Below are 19,299 nucleotides of genomic sequence, written 5' to 3' on the forward strand. Positions count from 1 at the left end.
TGATCTGGGAAATCAGTGGGACTATTTCCATGAGTAAGTACTGCTGAAAGTGAAGAGTGGTTGTAGAATTGGGCCCTAAAGGAACATACAAGCTACATCTCAACTTTGGTTTTAACTAATTTTTTTGTCTCAGAATTGCTTATCAAAAAGAGTGTCACAAAATAAAATGCTTTTCCGGGTGCCATTTTTCAGCTGCTTTTGAACTGCCTTTGGTTTTGGCTACTGTGCGACACTAAAGCAGTTTTGCTCCATCCATAATCCTCTATTGCTCTAGGTTACTAGTGATTTTGTTGTTTCCAATAATGCTGCAGCCATATGGGAGTGGTTAATAGATACCAAGATGCACTGAAGGCAAGATGATAGGATTCCACATGCAGTCGGCCTCCTAGCCTGATATAGCAATTCTGTGCCAGACTGCTCGAGGTCAGGAACTGCATCTGAACGCCCCCTCTATTATGGAATGTTTGGTGGTTCTCAGGGTTAACGTTTCAGGCTCTCATCTCCAGGGCCCTGGGGTCAAATGCTAGCATCACAAGGGGAAATGCACGGAAAGCGCTTGGAAGCTGAACATGCTGTTAAGAGCGGTAGGAACAAGGAGTATGGAAATCTCAGTTTTCTCTTCAAAAGACGTTTACTCCTATTCCTAACCTATCACTCCTATTGCTTATTTATTTGTGTTGCCATAGCACGTAGGAGTCCTACCCATGGACCCAGACCCCATTGTGCTAGGTGTTGTGCACACACTCAGCAGAAGTACGGTTCCTGTCCCACAGATCTTACAATGCGAATATAAGATAAGACAGATGGAGATTGTCTCACTTTCCTTCTGCTTCCCAGTCTGTCACACAGTGGGGTCCTGGTTTATGACTAGGGTTCCTAGGCGTTACGGTAATACAAATAAATCATTATAATAATGGTGATAGCTAGGCTGGCAATGTGTCAAGCATGGAAGAAGTTACAAATATTTAATCCTCTACTTGAAGCAAAGCCGTTTCAGACTGAGAGGAGAAGGCTGACATCTCAGAATACTTACCGGGCATGATGGCGATCTCAGTGACACTGGTTTTAGATCAGTGTCACTGCACTGACTCTGATAAAATCATACCTGTACTCCTGATTTGAAGGTGGTTGGAGGCCCAGTTACTTAAAGGGACACTGTCAGGTTAACTTAATGTCGACATCTAGGGGATGGTAAGACAAGGCTTTAAGTAAGTAGCTTCTATGATCAGTAACAATATTTCCATGTTTTTTTGCACATTCCAAAGCAAACAGTTATGCATTGGTATGTAAACGTCCTCTGACAGTGTGTGCAACCCAAGTGTTGCAATATTGTACGTGAGAACCAGAAAGTGAGTGGACAGTAAACAAAAGCAAAACTAACTAGCCTGTTGTTACTGGGGGGAAATGAGATCCTTTTTAAAAATTCACTTTTAATGTTCAAAAGTATTAGCAGTAACTTGAGTAAAGGACTTTTGTTTTTTTTATTTTAAAGATGTGGGGCCAAATTCTCAGCTAGTGTCAATCAGCATTGCTCCACAGGCTTTGATGGACCTATGCTGATTTATACTGGCTGATTTGTCACTTTCACTCTTTACTTTGCACACAAGAGGCAAGGTGTTAAAATCCAAGCTAGCATCTGCACAAGCATCTCATTGCTGCATTTCCCATTCATCCGACAGGTACGTTGGAGAGCTGATTTCCGATTCAGAGGCAGATGTACGTGAAGAGGACTCCTATCTCTTTGACCTTGACAACAAGGTAGTGTGTTAAAGGGACTCCCTGGCAAAACAAAAGCCAGCGCTTGCTACTCTAAAGAGCTAAAAGAAAATTTGTCCTCATCTTGCTGGGCAGAGCAGTCCGAGATCTTGGGAGAGGGGAAGCACTTCTCACCTCATCTATTCACGGCTAAGTAAAGCGTGGACTGTGTGGCTCAGGGGATTGGTAATGGGGTATAAAGCCTGACCGAGTTAGGTCAGGAGTTTGAATGCAGCTTCGGTCGATAGTCATTGCAAGTTATTCCCATCTGATGGCTGTGTGAATTAAATTGGTGTCTCAGTCTGATTTCTAATGTCCAGGTACCTCTGTAGCAAAGCCCATCCCCAGCTGGCACTAACCAGCACCAATGTTGGCAGCCTTACTAAAGAGCTCACCGATGAATGAGCTGATAGACTGAAATACTAGCTCACCAGTAAAGGACCTTTTAGGTTCGGCTTCTGGTACCCTGGCAGGGCAGTGCGGGGAAGCTTGCGCTGCTGGGTGTGCTGCATCTGGCCCGAGAAGGACTGGTGTCCCTCGAGCCATCAGCTCATTCCTTTCTCAGGGACTTTAAACTCACTTTTAAAAGTCTGAGCGGAAGCTTTATGCGAAACTATCCTTGGCAAGAGCAAACGTGCAGAAAGGTGATGCTGATGACTTTCTGTGGGGAGCCGCAAACCAACTTCCATCCTGTTTCTGTATTGGTTCGGCAGTTAGAGATTAAAAAGAGGCTTTGCCTTTAAGAAAGGGAGAGGCCTCTCCAACCACTAAAGAAGGATCCAGTGAGGAGTCATGTAGCCAGTGCTCTGAAATCAGAAAAGTAGAAGGACCAGCCTCTCTCATAAACCTCACTAAATGCTCAGGCTCAATCTGTTCATCCATGGGTTAGCTAGTAGGCTGCATCCTCCTCCTCCAAAGATTAACCAGGCCATCATCTCCACATTGCACCTTCTCTCCATCAGCCTAGATTGAGGCATTTCAACATGGCTGCCAACCCACATCTGTCCTGTGTTTCTTCAGCATGCTCTGCTAATAAGGCTGACTGGGCCTAGGATTGAAAATACACTGTAGGGAATAGGCAGATTGGTAAGTGATAGATCAGAAACCCGTCATTTATCCTGGCTTCCCTTTTGGATAATAACTAAGAAATGATGCTAGCACCAGGGAATTGCCAGGAGTTCTGTAAAGGGAAATTATGCTAATTTCTCATGGTATTATGGGAGTCTGACCTCTTCTCCCATAGTTCCCCTGGGCTCCCAGATGGCCTTTCAGAATTTCCCAGAAGCCATTGCTTCAGGAAGCTGTGTTAGGAACTCTGGAATAAGGGTGCTCAGTGGCCAGTAACAACATAGCTAGTGTGGGCATGCCGTGCCATTGGCACTCAGACCAGGTCTGCGCTACAGACTGCTGCCGTCAAAGCTGTGTCAGGAGATGTGATTCCTGACCGACGTCGCTGGTCAAGCAGAAGCCCAGTGGAGACATAGTTCTACTGGCAAGACTGCTTTTACCAGCCCAGCTTGTTTTGTTTGTGGGACAAAGCGCAGCTTTGCCGGTCTAGCTGCCTCTGTGGCAGGAGTACTTTGCTGGTGTAGCACACCCGTGTCCCTTTACTGATAACGCCCTCCTAGTACAGACATAGCTTTACACCAGCGGTGCCCAATTTAATTCTCTCGTGTAGACAAGGCCTGAAAGATTTATGCATAAACTTGGGAGCATCCCAGATACTTGCCTTGGCAGAGCTCTTACATACAGACGTGAATGTAGGGAGGTCACTGAAGCCAGCAGGCCAAGGCCATGTAACCGCGTATATCGGAAGATTTTGTCTCTAGCGTGATCACGGTATTTAACCAGCAGCCAGTACAGACCTTTCCTAATGTAGCGTGTGCCAATCATCCCCTTCCCATGAGGAACCAGCTCTGGCAAGTTCTGCCCTCGCTGGAATCTGGGCACAGCTTCGTTGGGCTGACCAGCCAGTGAGGAATGGTGAAAGCACGGCTCAGCATTTCTGGCTCTGCCTGAGACTGGAATGCAGAAAGCCCTGCAGTAGAGGGGATCTTCTCTTTGGGGTGCTCCTCATGCCTCCCCCTTACTGCTTCCCTCCAGAGCCCCTCGAGGCTACTCCTGTGTCGTGCAGAGGGGAGGCGGTACTTGTAAAGCAAAACCCTCGGTAACACCAGGGGCAGGGGCCAAGCAGGCCCCCCCCCCCAAAGGAATTCTATCATCTGCCAGCTTGAGGAGTGAGAGATCGTACCTGGGAATCAAATCTGGGTCTTTCTGGAGAAGTGCAGAGTGCTGAGCACACAGCTCTGGAGTGGCCTGCTTGCTGCACTCCCAACCGCGGCTGTTCAGCAACCAGAGAGCGAGAGTGGATTCAGCTTCCTTGTGTGGTTGTGTAAAGCGCTGTGGGACTAACCACCAGCATAGTCCAACCACACCATTTAGAGGCTTCTTGAGAGGACATGGAGAAGCCCCCTGGTTGTACGTTGCTGATCCAGGGAAAACAGGATTATCTCGGTAGAAATGTCAGGCAGCAGAAAAGAAGCCAAGCTGATCTGTTGGGTCAGGGAGCAGCATTTCCTCTTTGCTAGGGCTACGTTTGAGGAGCTAACCAATCATGGCTGAGATGTGAGACAACAAATCCATTGTAAATCTGCAGTGGTAGACAAATAAATTATAATGGGGTAACCATAACCACTAGGATCATAGTGAAGGTAATAGCTGGTGCAAAGTCATGTGGCGCTGGGAAAAATCTATAGTGGAAATGCCTGGAAAAAGTGAACCAGGAATACCAGCAGGATGGTCAGATAACATATGGTGGCTTTATAACCTGGAGTAGTGCTGCTGCTGCCGATTCATGGAGGCCTGACAATCTCTCGGCACCAGAGTGAGTTTATGTGCAAGAGTAGGACAGACCCCACCGAGTACTCTTAGTGCTACAATGTCTGAGGCTGCACTGAAAACATCGCAGTAACCGAGTGAGGAGAGACAGTCGCCGCTGTCTTGAGCATCGTTATGAGAAAGGCCAGTTTTAGCGTTGTGGAAACGAGCTGCAATGGCTTCCCCTTCTCCCCTCCAGAAATGGAGGGAGGACATGAGTCTGCACATCAGGATGGAAGTCAAGTAGTCAGTAATGACTGGAGTTGAGATGGGAACATTTTTTAAGAGAAGCTAAATTGGAAAGGGGCCTGTGGAACAAATTCTAGGACAATTCCATCCAAGTCTGCTAAACCAGAGCAAGTATTGGTGCAGGACCGATCCCTAGGGTATCTTAGCTATCTGCAGGGTGGGGCAGGAGAGAGCAGATTAGGACCTAGTGCTTTAGGTATGTTCATCACCTAACTTCTGAGATTTGGTCAATGAAGAGGCATCAGGATGCACAGTGAAACAGTGCATCTTGTTTATCTTCGCCAGCAGCAGAAGTATCGAAGATGCATAAAGGTTGAAGGCTGGGTACCTTAGGTTCTTATTCTGATAGTATCTGAGCGCCTCATGGTCTTTAACACCTTTATCCTCACCACAACCCTGTGAGGTAGGGAAGTGCAGTTAGCCACTCTGTGCCTCAGTTTCCCAGCTGTAAAACGGGTACAAGTGACTTGCCCAGGATCACGCAGGAAGTCTGCAGCGGTTCTGGGATTTGAACCGAACCAATTCGTGGGCTAGATCTCTAACCACGGGACCATCCTTCCTCTCCGTTTAGGTAGCCATTGGGAGCTTTGATGGAGAATCTGTGGATTAATCATAGATTGAGCCTTTTGGCAGCCACATGTAGTCCCGTTTTCAGAAAGCTAATGTAGAGTTACTAACCGGGAGGAGCAGGGTGGAGCTGTCTCTCCAGGAGTGTCAGGGAAGTGGAATTGTATGGGATTTCACCTCATCATCTGTGGAATAACAGCCCCCAAATGGGAGTAAAACCTGTCAGCCAAAACCAGCCAGAGGAGAGCAGAATGCAGTCAGGTGAAGGCAGGAAACAGAAGGCAAGGCCCTGCTATTTGCTGAGTGATTGGAAAACATGTCAAAAATGGCATTAGCTGGTGTCCGCTACAGACCAAAGGTCACACTAGGGACAGGAAGACCAGCTCCTTCTGCACCTTATCTATAATGTATAGGAAAGGAAAAGCTGTGTGATCATAGGGAACTTCAGTTTGAGTGACAGATGCTGGAGGGGTCATGCTGGCAGTACTAAAACATCCTTGGAATTTCTCAATATTGTAGGTGACAATTTCCTAACTCAAAAATTGTTGAAACTAACACAAGGGAATTCTATATTAGACCTTGTCTTGACAGATGGAGCGGAACTGATCACTGAATGAAAACTTAAGGCTAGCTTAGGTCTGAGTGATCATGTGCAAACAGAATAAAATTCAGACTAGTGATATATATTTACGCTTGGTGTTTTAAAAGGGCCAGTTTCACAAAACTGAAACCAGTTTATGAGCCAAATTAGCTGTGAGGAAATAATAGAATTAGCAATAATAATGCAGAAAAGGCAAAGGTGCTCAAAAAATATTTCTCTTCTGTGTTTGGGGGAAAAAACAGATGATGTCATCCTATGATAACACATTTTTCATTACACTAGTATCTCAGGAGGATGTTAAACAGCAATTACTAAAGTTAGACACTTCTAAATCAGCAGGTCCAGAAGACATGCAACCAAGAGTTTTAAAAGACTTGGTGGAGGAGTTCGCTGGACTGTTAATGTTGATTTTCTATAAGTCTTGAATGCTGGGGAAGTCCCAGAAGACTGGAAGAAAGCTAATGTTGTGCTAGTATTTAAAAAGGGTAAATGGGATGGCTCAGATAATTATAAGTAGGGCTAAGATTATGTCATAGAAGTCATGGATTCCGTGAGTTCAAGAGACCTCCATGACGTTTTTTGCCTCACCCCATAGCAGCGGGACTGGAGCTGTCAGCTGGTGGGGGCTCTGGCGTTCCAGGCCACGGCGAGCGGTAGGGGACCCTCTCAGCTGGACCCCGCCCCCCTTCCCCTCCCACAGCAATGCTCCGGATCTCATACCCTCCTCAGGCCCATTTTGTCAAAGTCGGGGACAGGTCACAGGCTTCTGTGAATTTTTGTTTATTGCCCTGACTTTTATTAAAAATAACTGTGATAAAATCTTAACCTTAATTATAAGCCTGCCAGCCTGACATCGAACCTGGGCTAGATAATGGAGTCTGATATGGGACTCAATAAAGTCAATTAATAAAATCAATAAACACGGGTTTATAGAAGATAGGTGCTGTCAGACTAACTTGATTTATTTATTTTTTTGATGAGATCACAAGTTTAGCTGATAAAGGTAATAGAGTTGATGTAGTAAACTTAGACTCCTATAAAGTGTTTGACTTGGTACCGCATGACATTTTGATCTAAAAATTTGGAACAGTATATAATTAACACGGCACCTGTTAAGTGGATTAAAAGCTGACTAGTGGTTAGATCTCAAAATGCCATTGTAAATGGGGTGTGTTTCTAGTAAGGTCCTGCAAGGTTCAGTTCTTGGCCCGATGCTATTTAACATTTTTATCAATGACCTGGAAGAAAAAACAAAAAGATTGCAGATAAAGTTTGCAGATGACACACGAATTGAGGGCATGCTAAATAATGAAAAGGACAGGCCACTAATGCAGAGCAATCTGGATTGCTTGGTAAACTGGGCACAAGCATAGCATTTTAATATGGCTAAATATATCCATCTAGGAACAAAGAATGTAGGTCATGCTTACAGGATGGGGGACTCAATCTTGGGAAGCAGTGACTCTGAAAAAGATTTGGGGGTTGTGGTGGATAATCAGCTGAACATGAGCTCCCAGTGTGATGCTGTGGCCAAAAACGCTAATGCAATCCTGGGATGCATAAATGGGGGACTTGTGAGTAGGAGCAGAGCGGTTATTTTGCCTCTGTATTTGGCACTGCTGCAACTGCTACTGAAATTCTGGGTCCAGTTCTGGGGTCTACAATTCAGGAAGGATGTTGATAAATTGGAGTGGGTTCAGAGGAGAGCCAGCAGAATGATTAAAGGATTAGAAACCATAGTAATAGCTCAAGGAGATCAATTTATTTAGCTTAACAAAGAGAAGATTCAGGGATGACTTGATTACAGTTGATAAGTATGTCGATGGGGAACAAATACTTAATGATAACAGTCTAGCAGCGAAAGGTATAATCTGACCCAATGGCTGGAAGTTGAAGCTAGACAAATTCAAACAGGTAATAAAGTGGAAATTTTTACCAGTGAGAGTAATTGCCCATTGGAACAATTTGCCAAGGGTCGTGGCAGATTCTCCCTCACTGATGGTTTTTAAATCAAGATTGGATTTTTTTCTAAAAGACGCGCTAGGAATTATTTTGGGGAAGTTCTGTGGCCCGTGTTATACAGGGGTCAGACAAGATGATTGCAATGGATGCTTCTGGCCTTGAAATCTATGAAAGAAGAGGCCGTTAAGTCCCACCCAGCCAGGCAACTGCCTCGCAAAGCTCAGCATCCCTGGAGAATGGCTGAGTTTGAGTTTGCCCTGTAGCACAAAGGAGCAGTAGGGGCATTATTTTAGTTATCTTTGTTTGTCACTCCAGGCTGTGTGCACTGTGGTTTATTTAGCATGCTGGGTCCTACATGCACATCCTGTTCAGTGTTTGAAAAAAGCGAACATGTGTTTGATAGCCCCACCTCTCTGCCAATTCAGTGCTCTTGGGTAGGATGTCCTATAGTGGATGTCGTCTGGGCTTCCCCTTTTAAAAGGACAGCCATCGTCTTGCTGTACTAGGGAAATGCAGAGAAACACACATTCTCTCGGGATCTTTGGGAAAGATGAGATTGGGTTTTATCAGTTGCAGCCTCCTGCTAATGAAAGTTGCCTGCTTTAACTGTAACACTTGACTCTCCTTTAGAACCTTTCATGTGAAGATCTCAAGCACATAGCAAACATTAATGAATTACGCTCCCCTTTGACCTAGGTGGTATCACCCCATTTAATATATGGGGAAGTGGAAGGCTAGTCCACGTACATTCGAAAGCTACATGGGGTTAGTTAATATGTTTCAGACAATGATTTCCTAGTGCGTCCTGGCCCGGAATGATTAAGGGACTTGCCAAAAGACGCCCAGCTGGTCTGTGGCAGAGCTGAGACTAGAACCCTGGTCTTGTGACTCCCGGCGATGTGTCCCCCCCACAAGTCCACCCTTCACCCCATTATTGAGCTACATTTTAGTTCAGTTCTCAGGGGTGTTGGAAATGACTTTGCATGTCACAAGCACAGGACCAGCTCCCGCTGCCCTTCCTTATGCAGGTCGTCCCACTGCAGTCAACAATGACCATGTCCATGAGGAAGAACTTGCATAAGAGTGGCAGGATCAGGCCCACATCTCAATCTCACTGTGTGATCCATTCCCTCAACCTCCCCCTTCCTATGTTGCTTTCCCTATGTTAAAAGAGGGAGGGCAAACAACCCCCAGGCCTCTTTGCCGTTCACATTGGTTCTCCCTGGCTCCTCACATGACTCCTTAACTAGAGCCTCATTTTGTCTACACACAGTGAGGTTGGCAGGCTCGATGCACCTGCGGAGCGCCAGGCACGTACCCTGCTCCTGCATATCATGCAGAACCAGAAAAGACTCGTTCACAGAATCACAGCTGAAGAAGCTGAACCTTTCCACCGCAGTGACCAGCTTTCAGGGTTAAACCCTCTATGAAATCCTAGTGTGGTGGGTTTTATTGTCCTTCTGCTGTAAACAGCTCAGGCACCTTCTCCAAAGCCCTCTGATCAAGTTCTCATTGCTCTCTGTTCACTGTGGAATGAGCGACATGATCCTCACCATACCCTAAGGCGGACATTCTGCAACCTTTCTATCCAACAGACTCTTTCCCCAGCCTGAACTAGATACCATTAAAATGGCAAAGCCTGCTAAATTTTAAAAACTCTAGCAGCCTGCTCAGTGTAAACCAAGTGTGTATGTTTTTCACATCTTCAGATGTCTTCTCCTGGGGCTCCTGTATCAGTTGGCTGGGAGAATTCTGGCACAGCTGATCCATTAAGGATTGTGAGGTGCTTGCCCAGAAGGGAATGTGAGCTCCACTAATGGATCCTTTTGCTTTTGGCTTGTGTGTGACTGAAATTAGCTTCTGTAATTAAAGCCTGCAGCTTGCACAGTCATTCTCCGCTGGAATAAAAAGCCCTGAGGGAGTCTCTTATTTTCAAGGAAAACAAAATATTACTATTACTGCTGTGAGGGCATTATGGAAAGGGAGAATGTATGTGTTCTCTCTTTCACTGTAGTCTGCAGGAAGTAGTGTGTTTGCTGTAAGCTCCTGCTTTGTGCTTCTCAGCTGTCATGTTCAATTAGCAGGGCAGGAGAGATGCTGTTTCCTGAATCCACTGGCCTTTTACCCACCAGGTGTTTGTTCGCATGTAACAGCAGTACCGCTGTAGCAGATTGGTGCCTTAGCAGAGCAGGTTTGTGGAGAGCGGATCATCCAGCTCAGCTCCACACGTGGCTTCTCAGGTCAGGAGTGTTTCGAACAGCCTCCAGGCGTGCAGGCCAAGTGCTTTCTGAAGAGACGTATATTTTGTAATGCTTAATGGTTTGGCCTTTTAAGCCTTCAAGTAGGAGACTCCGAGACTCCAGTATTTTGAAAGATCTTGAAATTCCCTTGTGTGTGAACTGTGAAGTGACCTGTATCTCAGTTGCTTTTAAATAACTCCACCTAATGCAACATTCACTGTTCCTCCCTCTAGGATGGAGAGGTGTACTGCATAGATGCCCGTTTCTATGGCAACATCAGCCGCTTTATAAACCATCTCTGTGAGCCAAACCTCACCCCTGTGCGAGTGTTCATGTCGCACCAGGACCTGCGCTTTCCCAGGATCGCCTTCTTCAGCACCAGGCAGATTGAAGCCGGCGAGGAAATCGGGTATGTGCTGCCCACAGGGTCTGCCTTTCCCCTGGGAATTGTCCTTGTGCTCACGTTCCACATTCCGTGGGGTTTCTGGGGCATTCTGAATCTAGGAGCTAGACTAGAGATGACTCTTTCCAAAGTGATACATCTGCCCAGCCTGCAGCGGTGTAAGCGAACATTTGGAGTGCTGCTTGGGTTCCTAAGGGTGGGAAATTCCATGGTTGGGGAAGGGATAGTGACCTTCTGGTTAGCGCAATGGTCTGGTACTTGGGAGACCTGGGTCCTGGCTCTGCCAGTGGCCTTCTGGGTGACTTTGGGCAAATCGCCCTGCCTCAGTTTTCCCCATTGTTAACTAGGACAGAAACAATGCTCACCTCCTTTGTAAAGTGCTGTGAGCGCCACTGATGAAAAGCACTTCTATCAGAGCTAGGGATTCTTATTGATGTCGGTCAGTTGCAGGCTAAGGGTAAGCAAGCCTCAGGCCTTACGGGGTACAGGGATTGGTGCAGGAGTTGGGAAGGAATTTTCCCTCCTGTGCATATCCTTGCCCCGCTGATGAGGTGCATTCTGGGTTTGTCTTTCCCTTAATGCTTCCAGAGATCTCAAAGCACTTTGCAAACATGTAATGAATTTTGTTTCCTGCCCCACCCCCCTTGTGAAGTGAAGTCAGGAAGTGTCTCTCTTCACCGCTAGGCAGATGGAAATGCAGCAGGATAGGGCTTCTGTTGCCTCATAGAGTGCAGAGAGGGTGTGCCACTCCTCTAGATCAGAAACGTGGAGTCTCACGCTTGCTTTGCCCAGGTGTAAATGACAACACAAGGTGCCAGGCAGTGAAGAATCCGTCCCCGAGAGCACAGTGCTCCCCTTACTCTCACTCTGTGTAACCCTATCAAGTTAGAGGGAGTTGCATGAAATGTAACGGTTTTGATACTGTCTCGCATGACCCTCTCATAAACAAACTGGGGAAATACGACCTAGATGGAGCTACTATAAGGGCTGGTCTATACTGGGCGGGGGATCGATCTAAGATACGCAACTTCAGCTACGCGAAGTCGAAGTATCTTAGTTCGACTTACCTGGCCGTCCTCACGGTGGCAAGTCAACTGCCGCAGCTCCCCGTTGACGCTGCTTACTCCTCCTGCCGAGGTGGAGTACAGGTGCCGATTTACGGATTGATTTAACGCGTTTAGACAAGATGCGATAAATTGATCCCCGATAGATCGATTACTACCCACCGATCTGGCGGGTAGTATAGACGTACCCTGAGGTGGGTTCAAAACTGGTTGGGCAATCACTCATTCCCAGAGAGTAGTTATCAGTGGATCACAGTCAAGCTGGAAGGGCGTGTTGAGTGGGGTCCTGCAGAGATCAGTTCTGGGTCTGGTTGTGTTCAGTGTCTTCATCAGTGATTTAGATAATGGCATACAGAGCACACTTACAAAGTTTGTGGACGATACCAAGCTGGGAGGGGTTGCAAGTGCTTGAAGGATAGGATTAAAATTCAAAATGATGTGGACAAATTGGAGAAATGGTCTGGAGTCAATAGGATGAAATTCCATAAGGACAAATGCAAAGGACTCCACTTAGGAAGGAACAATCAGTTGCACACATACAAAATGGGAAATGACTGCCTAGGAAGGAGCACTGCAGAAAGGGATCTGGGGTCATAGTGGATCACAAGCTAAATATGAGTCAACAGTGTAACGGTTGCAAAAAAAGTGAACATCATTCTGGGATGTATTAGCAGGAGTGTTGTAAGCAAGACACAAGAAGTAATTCCGCTCTCTTGTGTCCAGTTCTGGGTGCCACATTTCAGGAAGGATGTGGACAAATTGGAAAAAGTCCAGGGAAGTGCAACAAAAATGATTGAAAGTCTGAAAAACAAGACTATGAGGGAAGATTGAAAATATTGGATTTGTGTAGTCTGGAGAAGAGGAGCAGGGACATAACGGTTTTCAAGTACATAAAAGGTTTTTACAAGGAGGAGGGAGATACATTGTTCTCCTTAACCTCTGAGGCTAGGAAAAGAAGCAATGGACTTAAATTGCAGCAAGGGCAGTTTATGTTGGACATTAGGAAAAACTTCCTAACTGTCAGGGTGGTTAAGCGCTGGAATAAATTACCTAGGGAGGTTATGGAATGTCTGTCACTGGAGGTTTTTAAGAGCAGGTTAGACAAACACCTGTCAGGGATGGTCTAGATAATACTTAGTCCTGCCAGGAGTGCAGGGGACTGGACTGGATGAGCTCTCGAGGTCCCTTCCAGTCCTACAGTTCTATGATTCTATGTGAGTCAAGGCCGAATCCTGTCCTCAAGTGACCCTGACAACATCACAGTGAGCCAGTGATAGAACCTGGCTACTCAGATTCCCTGTCTTTTGCTGTAACCACTAGACCACCCTTCCTCTGTAGCATCTAGTGTTAGCATTTGCTGGGGTAGCCTGCGAGACCTTATCTGCTTGGTTCCCAAGAACTCAGCTCTACTCCAAACTCGTCCCTGAGGTTTCTTTCTTGGCACACACTCAAACAACCCTTGAGCTGATCCGGCTCCAGGGTCAGGGGCGTGTACAGGGTGTACAACACATCCAGAGTTACACAGCAAATCTCCTCCTTCCACACCGGTACATATGTCCTTGCAGTTCACTGCACGTTTGGGGACTGGCTTGGTTACTCTGCAGGTCCCAGTCCTGTGCAGCATGCTCTGTCCACGTTCGACTTGACTCCTTACCTCATCTTTATGCTCCCGACTTCTCTTGTCCGTTGTATCTTGTTCTTAGTAAATGGTTCCCTAGGTGTTCCCCCTCTTATCGTCGCTAACTCAGACACTGTCTTTTAGCTCGCTGACCCTTTACTTTCCTTAGCACAGACATTTCGGTTTTCGCCTGCTCGTTACCTCCCCAATCCTGTCTTGCAAGAAATGAGGCGTCCTGCATGTTTAATTGCTCACGTCAAGTCAGGCCTACAGCCATTCCCAAGGCAGGGATAGAGGACGTGGTGGCCCAATGACAGCTGCTCCGTTCTTGTTCCTTACGGTCAAGAGTCATGCAGTGTAAAACCCTGCTACTGAATCTCCCTTTTCCTCCTCTTCTCATTTAGTTTTGTAACCTAGGAGGCCAGGACACAGGCTAATGGTAACCTCCAACATGCACCTGATGCTGGGATTGCAGAGAGTGGTAACTATTGCTAAGCAAATACCAGTAGGTCCAGTGGGTTCGCCATGGCAACAGTGCTCTAAATTTGACCAGCTGTACAGTTCAGAGGCCACCCTCTTTGGAAATGGCCAGGAATGTGTTCCGAGTGCCTGGCCATAGAAACACGTGGGAAGTCCCCACAGATCTGACGTTTACTTTAAAGTGAGATTCAGAAGCGAAGCTGGATGAAGAGGTTGCCTTGGCTCCGAGGGAGGGGCTGAATTCAGAGGTGAGGCAGAAATTATCGCGTACGCAGCACATCCGGGATGAATTGATCCGAAAACAGGCAGGACAAAGTAACTAACTATGTAAATGAAAATCAGTGTAAATCACATCAGCTCCGTATTCTGAAGGGATCAGATTGAGCCTCTGGCAGAGCAAATGCAGTTCCTGTTGAAGTGAGTGGCCTCGATCTGGACTCACACTGGTTTTGTGTCACTGTTACACCATTGACCTCAGTGGAGTTACTTACGCTGGTGACAATCCGGAGTGACATTGGAATGGGGCCCAGTGGAAGCTGCCCCTGTTCACACTGTGGCCCCAGAAGCACTGGGAATTGTGCAGGCATAAGTTAAGGGGGGGAGGGGCTGCTTTCTTTTGTGTCCTCCCTGTTTCTTGTTCTTCTGGCTTCACCCCCATTCAGTCCCTCCATTGTTTCGCACGCCCAGCGAGGGGCGGAGCCACGCCAGTTACCATGCTTTGCCACTCCTGTGTGTTTCCTGACCGTGGCCATGGAAGTGGCACCTCCAGTCTCTGTATTGAAAGGATAAGGAAATGCAGGAGGCTGTTTTTCCTGTCTGGCGCAGAGCACCCAGCTCATCTAGGAGCCAGGGCCTAGGGCTGATGCCAAACTGGTGCTACTTGCGCTGGCAGTTTTTGCCACTGCTGCTGATGTGCTTGCAGTAGATCCCAGACCAGGAAGCTCGCTGGACCCAACGGCCTGTTGTCTGCTTTCAGCCTGATCTGGGCAGCGTTTTGGTTCCCGAGCTCAGAGCTGGGTTTGAAATAGCAGACTCAGATTCATCGGTTCAGTCCCTCAGGTGTCTTATTTGACTTACAAATCCCGTCTCTCCAGTGACTGACTCTAATACAGCTCACCATTGTACAGACATCTCTGCTTTCCCGAGTGAGTGCCTAAAGGGAATGAGCCGGATTCCAGCCCCCACATGGTCCCTTTACTGCTCTCCGGCAGTGTAGAGGAGCTGCGGTGGTCCCTAGGGGAATTCCTGGGGTGCAGGGGCAGCATACAGCCCTGTGCCAGACTCCAGCAGGGCATCTGCTCCCATTACAAACGAGCTTCGTTACCGGGTTTTTGAGAGCTGTTCCCTATGATGTCTCGCGTTTCTCAGCTGTGGGAAGGTGAATGTGTAGTGATTAACAATTGAAAATTGCAGCCTCTGTGGCTGAGGCTTTATCGCTGCGCAGATGGACAGGCAAGACTGCAGACATGTATGTTGTGTTGTTCACCTCTACGGACGGCTTCTAGCCATCACTTAGAATGCATCAGGCTCTTTGCCTGTGGGATCAGGGTGGCTCGGGGCCATGGTTACAGGGTAGGGAGCCTTCTGCACAGAATTGTCCCCATTCACATCCATCCCAGGGTAGCAGTGACTGCAGTCTGTTCTCGTCCGATGCCTGCTTGGTAGACCTGCGAGCTGAGCTGGTGGGGCTCAGTAAGCTCCTAGAGATCAGGTAACGATGTCACAAACGCTTCGGCACAATTTGTGCAACGTTCTTGCCCTGCTGCTTTAGTTTCTCCGCATGACGGCTCCTAGTAACAATACAGTAAGAGGTAGGAGGAGCTGCAGGGAGACGGGTTTCCCCGAGGCAACTCCAGCTCTATTGTACCATCGTCATGACTGCCGACGAGATGTCCTTCAAGGCAGCAGTGAGGAAGCACCAAAGCCAGAGAGGTCTCCAGTGCCAGGGGAGGGAGGACATGGCAAAGGAAAAGGGAAATGTTGTTCCCCACGTAACCGTGGCCCTAGTAAGTTTATAGCTGCACCGTGGATAGTGTCCGTACTGGTTTCTTTAGAGGGTCCCACCTCTGCTGTGCAAGGACCAGCCCAGGGGGTGGGAAGGGAGATCACAGCTCACGTCTCACCCCCCAGCCAGATAGAATAACCCACAGGCCACGTGGAGCAGAAGTGTTGAATTTCCCATCATGGTGTCCCCTGGGCCATCTAGTCCTCCCAGGCTTGTCATGTTCGTGGCTGGGAGCGTTTTTACGTGCTGTCCATTCCCCTCTTGAGGATTGCATAGACCTCCTGCCGGCCTCTGTGGGAGAGGGAGCTGAGTGGTTTGGCAGTGGGACACCCTTCCGTCTGGCCCCGCCGGGCACTCCTGGGGAGGCATTGCCATCACAGCACAGTACACCAGCTGGGCGAATGTCATTGGTGGGGCTCTGTCCAGCTCGAGCGCTCTCATCACTGGTCGCACCGAATGGTCCCCTCTTGGCAGCTTCAGCAGGGGTGCTAATGACCGAGACTGAATCAACCCCCCACTAGGAGACGTGGTTCTGCCAAGTCCAGATTGAGACATATTGACCGAGGCTGGTGTGGGAGGGGAATCTCGACCTGCTGCTGTTACTGTACCTTTTCTGGGATGTCACAAAGGGTTTTAGCCTCTAGGGGGCACCTTTCCCCTGGGCCAAAGGGGCTCTGCCCCCGCATGGAGTGGAGAAGGCACTCACCCTCCTGGCCCATTTCATCCTTTGCTTCCAAGTGCCAGGCAGCAGCCCGTTAGAAGGGATCAGCTCTGTACACACAGATTCCATCAGAGCCCCTGGCATGGCGTGGGGGGCGGGAAATGGGGTGCATAGAACTCTGAGCAGTGGGGGAGATAGACTGCAATGGAGGGGAAAAGGGAAATGGGGGCACCCAGAGCCCCTGCCATGCAGGAGGAGAGTGGGGGTGGGACCCTGGAATGGGGGGGATGGACACACAACTGGTGGAGGGACGATTCGGGGAACTTGGTATGGGAAAGGGGGGTACACAGAGCCCCTGCCACGTAATCCCCTCCATGGAGGGCATGGGGGAGGGGGGAATGGGGTGCACATGGCTGCTGGTGTGTGGGGCAGAGTGGGAGACCCTGGTATGGCAGAAGGGGAATGAAGGGCACACAGACACCTGGCAGGGGTGAGCCTGGGGGAAGTTGTGGGTCCCTACAAAAGAGATGGGAGAGTGGCACCCAGGGAGTTTGATGGGGGAGGGAGGGAAAGGGACAGGGAGCCCCTGGGGTGGGCAGTGCATTCAGCCTGCACAGGCTAGGACGTGTATGAACCCTGCTGTGCAACCTTTTCTGGTTTAGCTCTTCTCTGCTACCCTAAAGTATTTGTTTGGATGCGCGCACCGATCCCTCCTGTTTGTTCCAGTGACCAAATGTCCCTCGCTGCTTCTCTCTTCCAGCTTTGACTATGGAGACCGATTCTGGGACATCAAAGGCAAATACTTCAGCTGTCAGTGCGGTTCACCCAAGTGCAAACACTCGAGCACAGCCCTGGCCCAGCGGCAAGCGAGCGCATCCTCCCGGGAGGCCCAGGAGAACGGACTCCCCGACACCAGCTCTGCCATGGCAGCCGGCCCCTTTTGAGGACTCGCTCCCGGGAGCCTGAACTGGTTTAACTCGATAGATTCACATACTGTTTGAAATTTCCATTGAAAGAGAAAACACAGTCAAGGAAAGCCAAGGGGTTCGTGACATCTAGGGATGTGCCACCGACTGTTACTTGAGGAATAAGTGAAAGCAAATCCGGACTCCATGTTGTCGTTTTCCTCCCTCTCCACCCCTGGAAAGCGGCGGGTTTTACAGTGAGTGCGAAGGGACGGCTTTCGCAGGTTTTCCATGGAAGATTCCTCGCATCCATCTCTTAATGGGCTAAGTATTGTCAGAGCCAAGGAAGAGTTCACCCCTCCTCTTCAGAACGCTGGTATTGATTGAATGGAACCGTCATGCCAAGTCATCTCCAGTTCTCTTACAATAAACTTTGAATACTTGCTGGAACTTGCTTTTTAAAGGAGTGGGCGGGGGGGGGGGGGGATGGTTCTGACATTGGTTTACTTGACGCAGCTTTGTGGGGCAGGTCTTTTAAACCACAAATTTCCCCCTCACCTGGCAGGACATTACGGAGTGGTCTTTCCTGGCCCAGTCGCTGGGAGCTAGAGGTTGCTTCTAACAGACGCCTGTCGGTTACCAAATCTGCCGATCTGTTATTTTTTTCCTAAAGAAAAATGGAAAAGAATCCTTCATTCCCCCCCCAATCCCTGTCTCTGTTCCAAGCCTGCCAGAGATTCTCTCCCCACCACCCCTGCTCCATACCAAGCTTTCTCCGTTAAAAACCAGCTCTCACCTCTGCCCCTTGGGCATGTTACTGTCTCAGTGTTGGTTTCACCAGTGGAAGGATTTGCCTCTCCTGCCGCGTTAGCAATCTTAGAGAGGGACGGGGATTGTACAAGACACTAACTTCTGAAAGAATCAGTTTGCTTTTTTAAAACAAAACAAAGTGGTCCGTATACTATAAAGAACCTTTGACTGGCATTTCTCAAGAGGATGCTTCAGGCTGGGCAAGCATCAGAGAGGACACATCCCAGCGAGAGGAGATACCATTGTCACCAGCTCATCCCCTCCCTTTTCTCAACTCTGGGCACCTCCAATTTAATTTTTAAGCCACACACTATGAAGTTGAAATGAACTGATTTATTTTTTACCATTATTAAAACATTTGGGACAAAGCATTAAAAAAAAAAAAAACCCACCCACACACACAACAACAAAAAGAAACCACAAAACAAAAACGGTGCTGATTCTGGTGTGATTTTTACTCACCACGTGAATATAAACTATCAATTGTATAAAAAGAACAAAGTGATTTTAGTATAAAATGCAGGAAAAAACACAAAACCTTTTTTAAATTGTTAGTATTGTAGTGTGAATAAATTTGCCATCGCCTTTTGTGTGATGGCTCGGCAGGTCATTATCTTAATTTTTTTTTTGCATATATCTTTAAATACTGTAATTAGTGCAGTAACAGGATTTTTTTTGTGCATCTCTTCTAAAACATTCATAATGCCGTCATGTTTATTATTATTATTATTATTATTATTATTTTCTGTTAATGTTTTTGACAATTTTAAAGGAGCAGTCTTTTGGCTCTGGTCATTTTCTTGTTCTGTTTTCAATGAAATCAATAAAAAAAAGTGCTTTAAAATGAATTTGTCTCTTTCATTCATCAGTGTTGCCAACTCTCATGATTGCATGACAAGTGTGAGATACGGGGTTTTTTAATTTAAATCCCAGCTCCAGGAGTCATGTGATTAGATAGCAATCTCAGTTTTGCGGGGGGAGGGGTTTGTTGTGGGGGGTTTTTAAGGCAAATTTCTGGCCCTCATGGTTGCACAGAAAAGCCAGAAAATGTGTATTCTAAAAGCTCAGAAAGCAAAATGAAAATCCCTCACATCTAGTAGTA

At 47.6% G+C, this 19,299-nt stretch overlaps 1 protein-coding gene across 20 annotated transcripts in view; it reads left to right on the plus strand.

The window, feature by feature from the left end:
• EHMT1 (euchromatic histone lysine methyltransferase 1) overlaps positions 1 to 17,867 on the plus strand; it is a 161,532-nt gene extending 143,665 nt beyond the window's left edge. For 17 of the 20 annotated variants that reach the window (XM_039506314.1, XM_039506323.1, XM_039506328.1 and 14 more), the window contains 3 exons: positions 1,680 to 1,758; positions 10,485 to 10,660; positions 17,243 to 17,867. In XM_039506314.1, the coding sequence (XP_039362248.1) occupies positions 1,680 to 1,758; positions 10,485 to 10,660; positions 17,243 to 17,426 (439 nt within the window). In that variant the 3' untranslated portion in view covers positions 17,427 to 17,867. The remainder of the gene's footprint in view (positions 1 to 1,679; positions 1,759 to 10,484; positions 10,661 to 17,242) is intronic. The other 3 variants (XM_039506308.1, XM_039506321.1, XM_039506313.1) reach the window with 1 other exon arrangement.
• The last annotated feature ends 1,432 nt before the right edge of the window (positions 17,868 to 19,299 follow it).

The sequence above is a fragment of the Mauremys reevesii genome, linkage group 19 (genome assembly GCF_016161935.1).
Source record: "Mauremys reevesii isolate NIE-2019 linkage group 19, ASM1616193v1, whole genome shotgun sequence".
NCBI lineage: Eukaryota > Metazoa > Chordata > Testudines > Geoemydidae > Mauremys > Mauremys reevesii.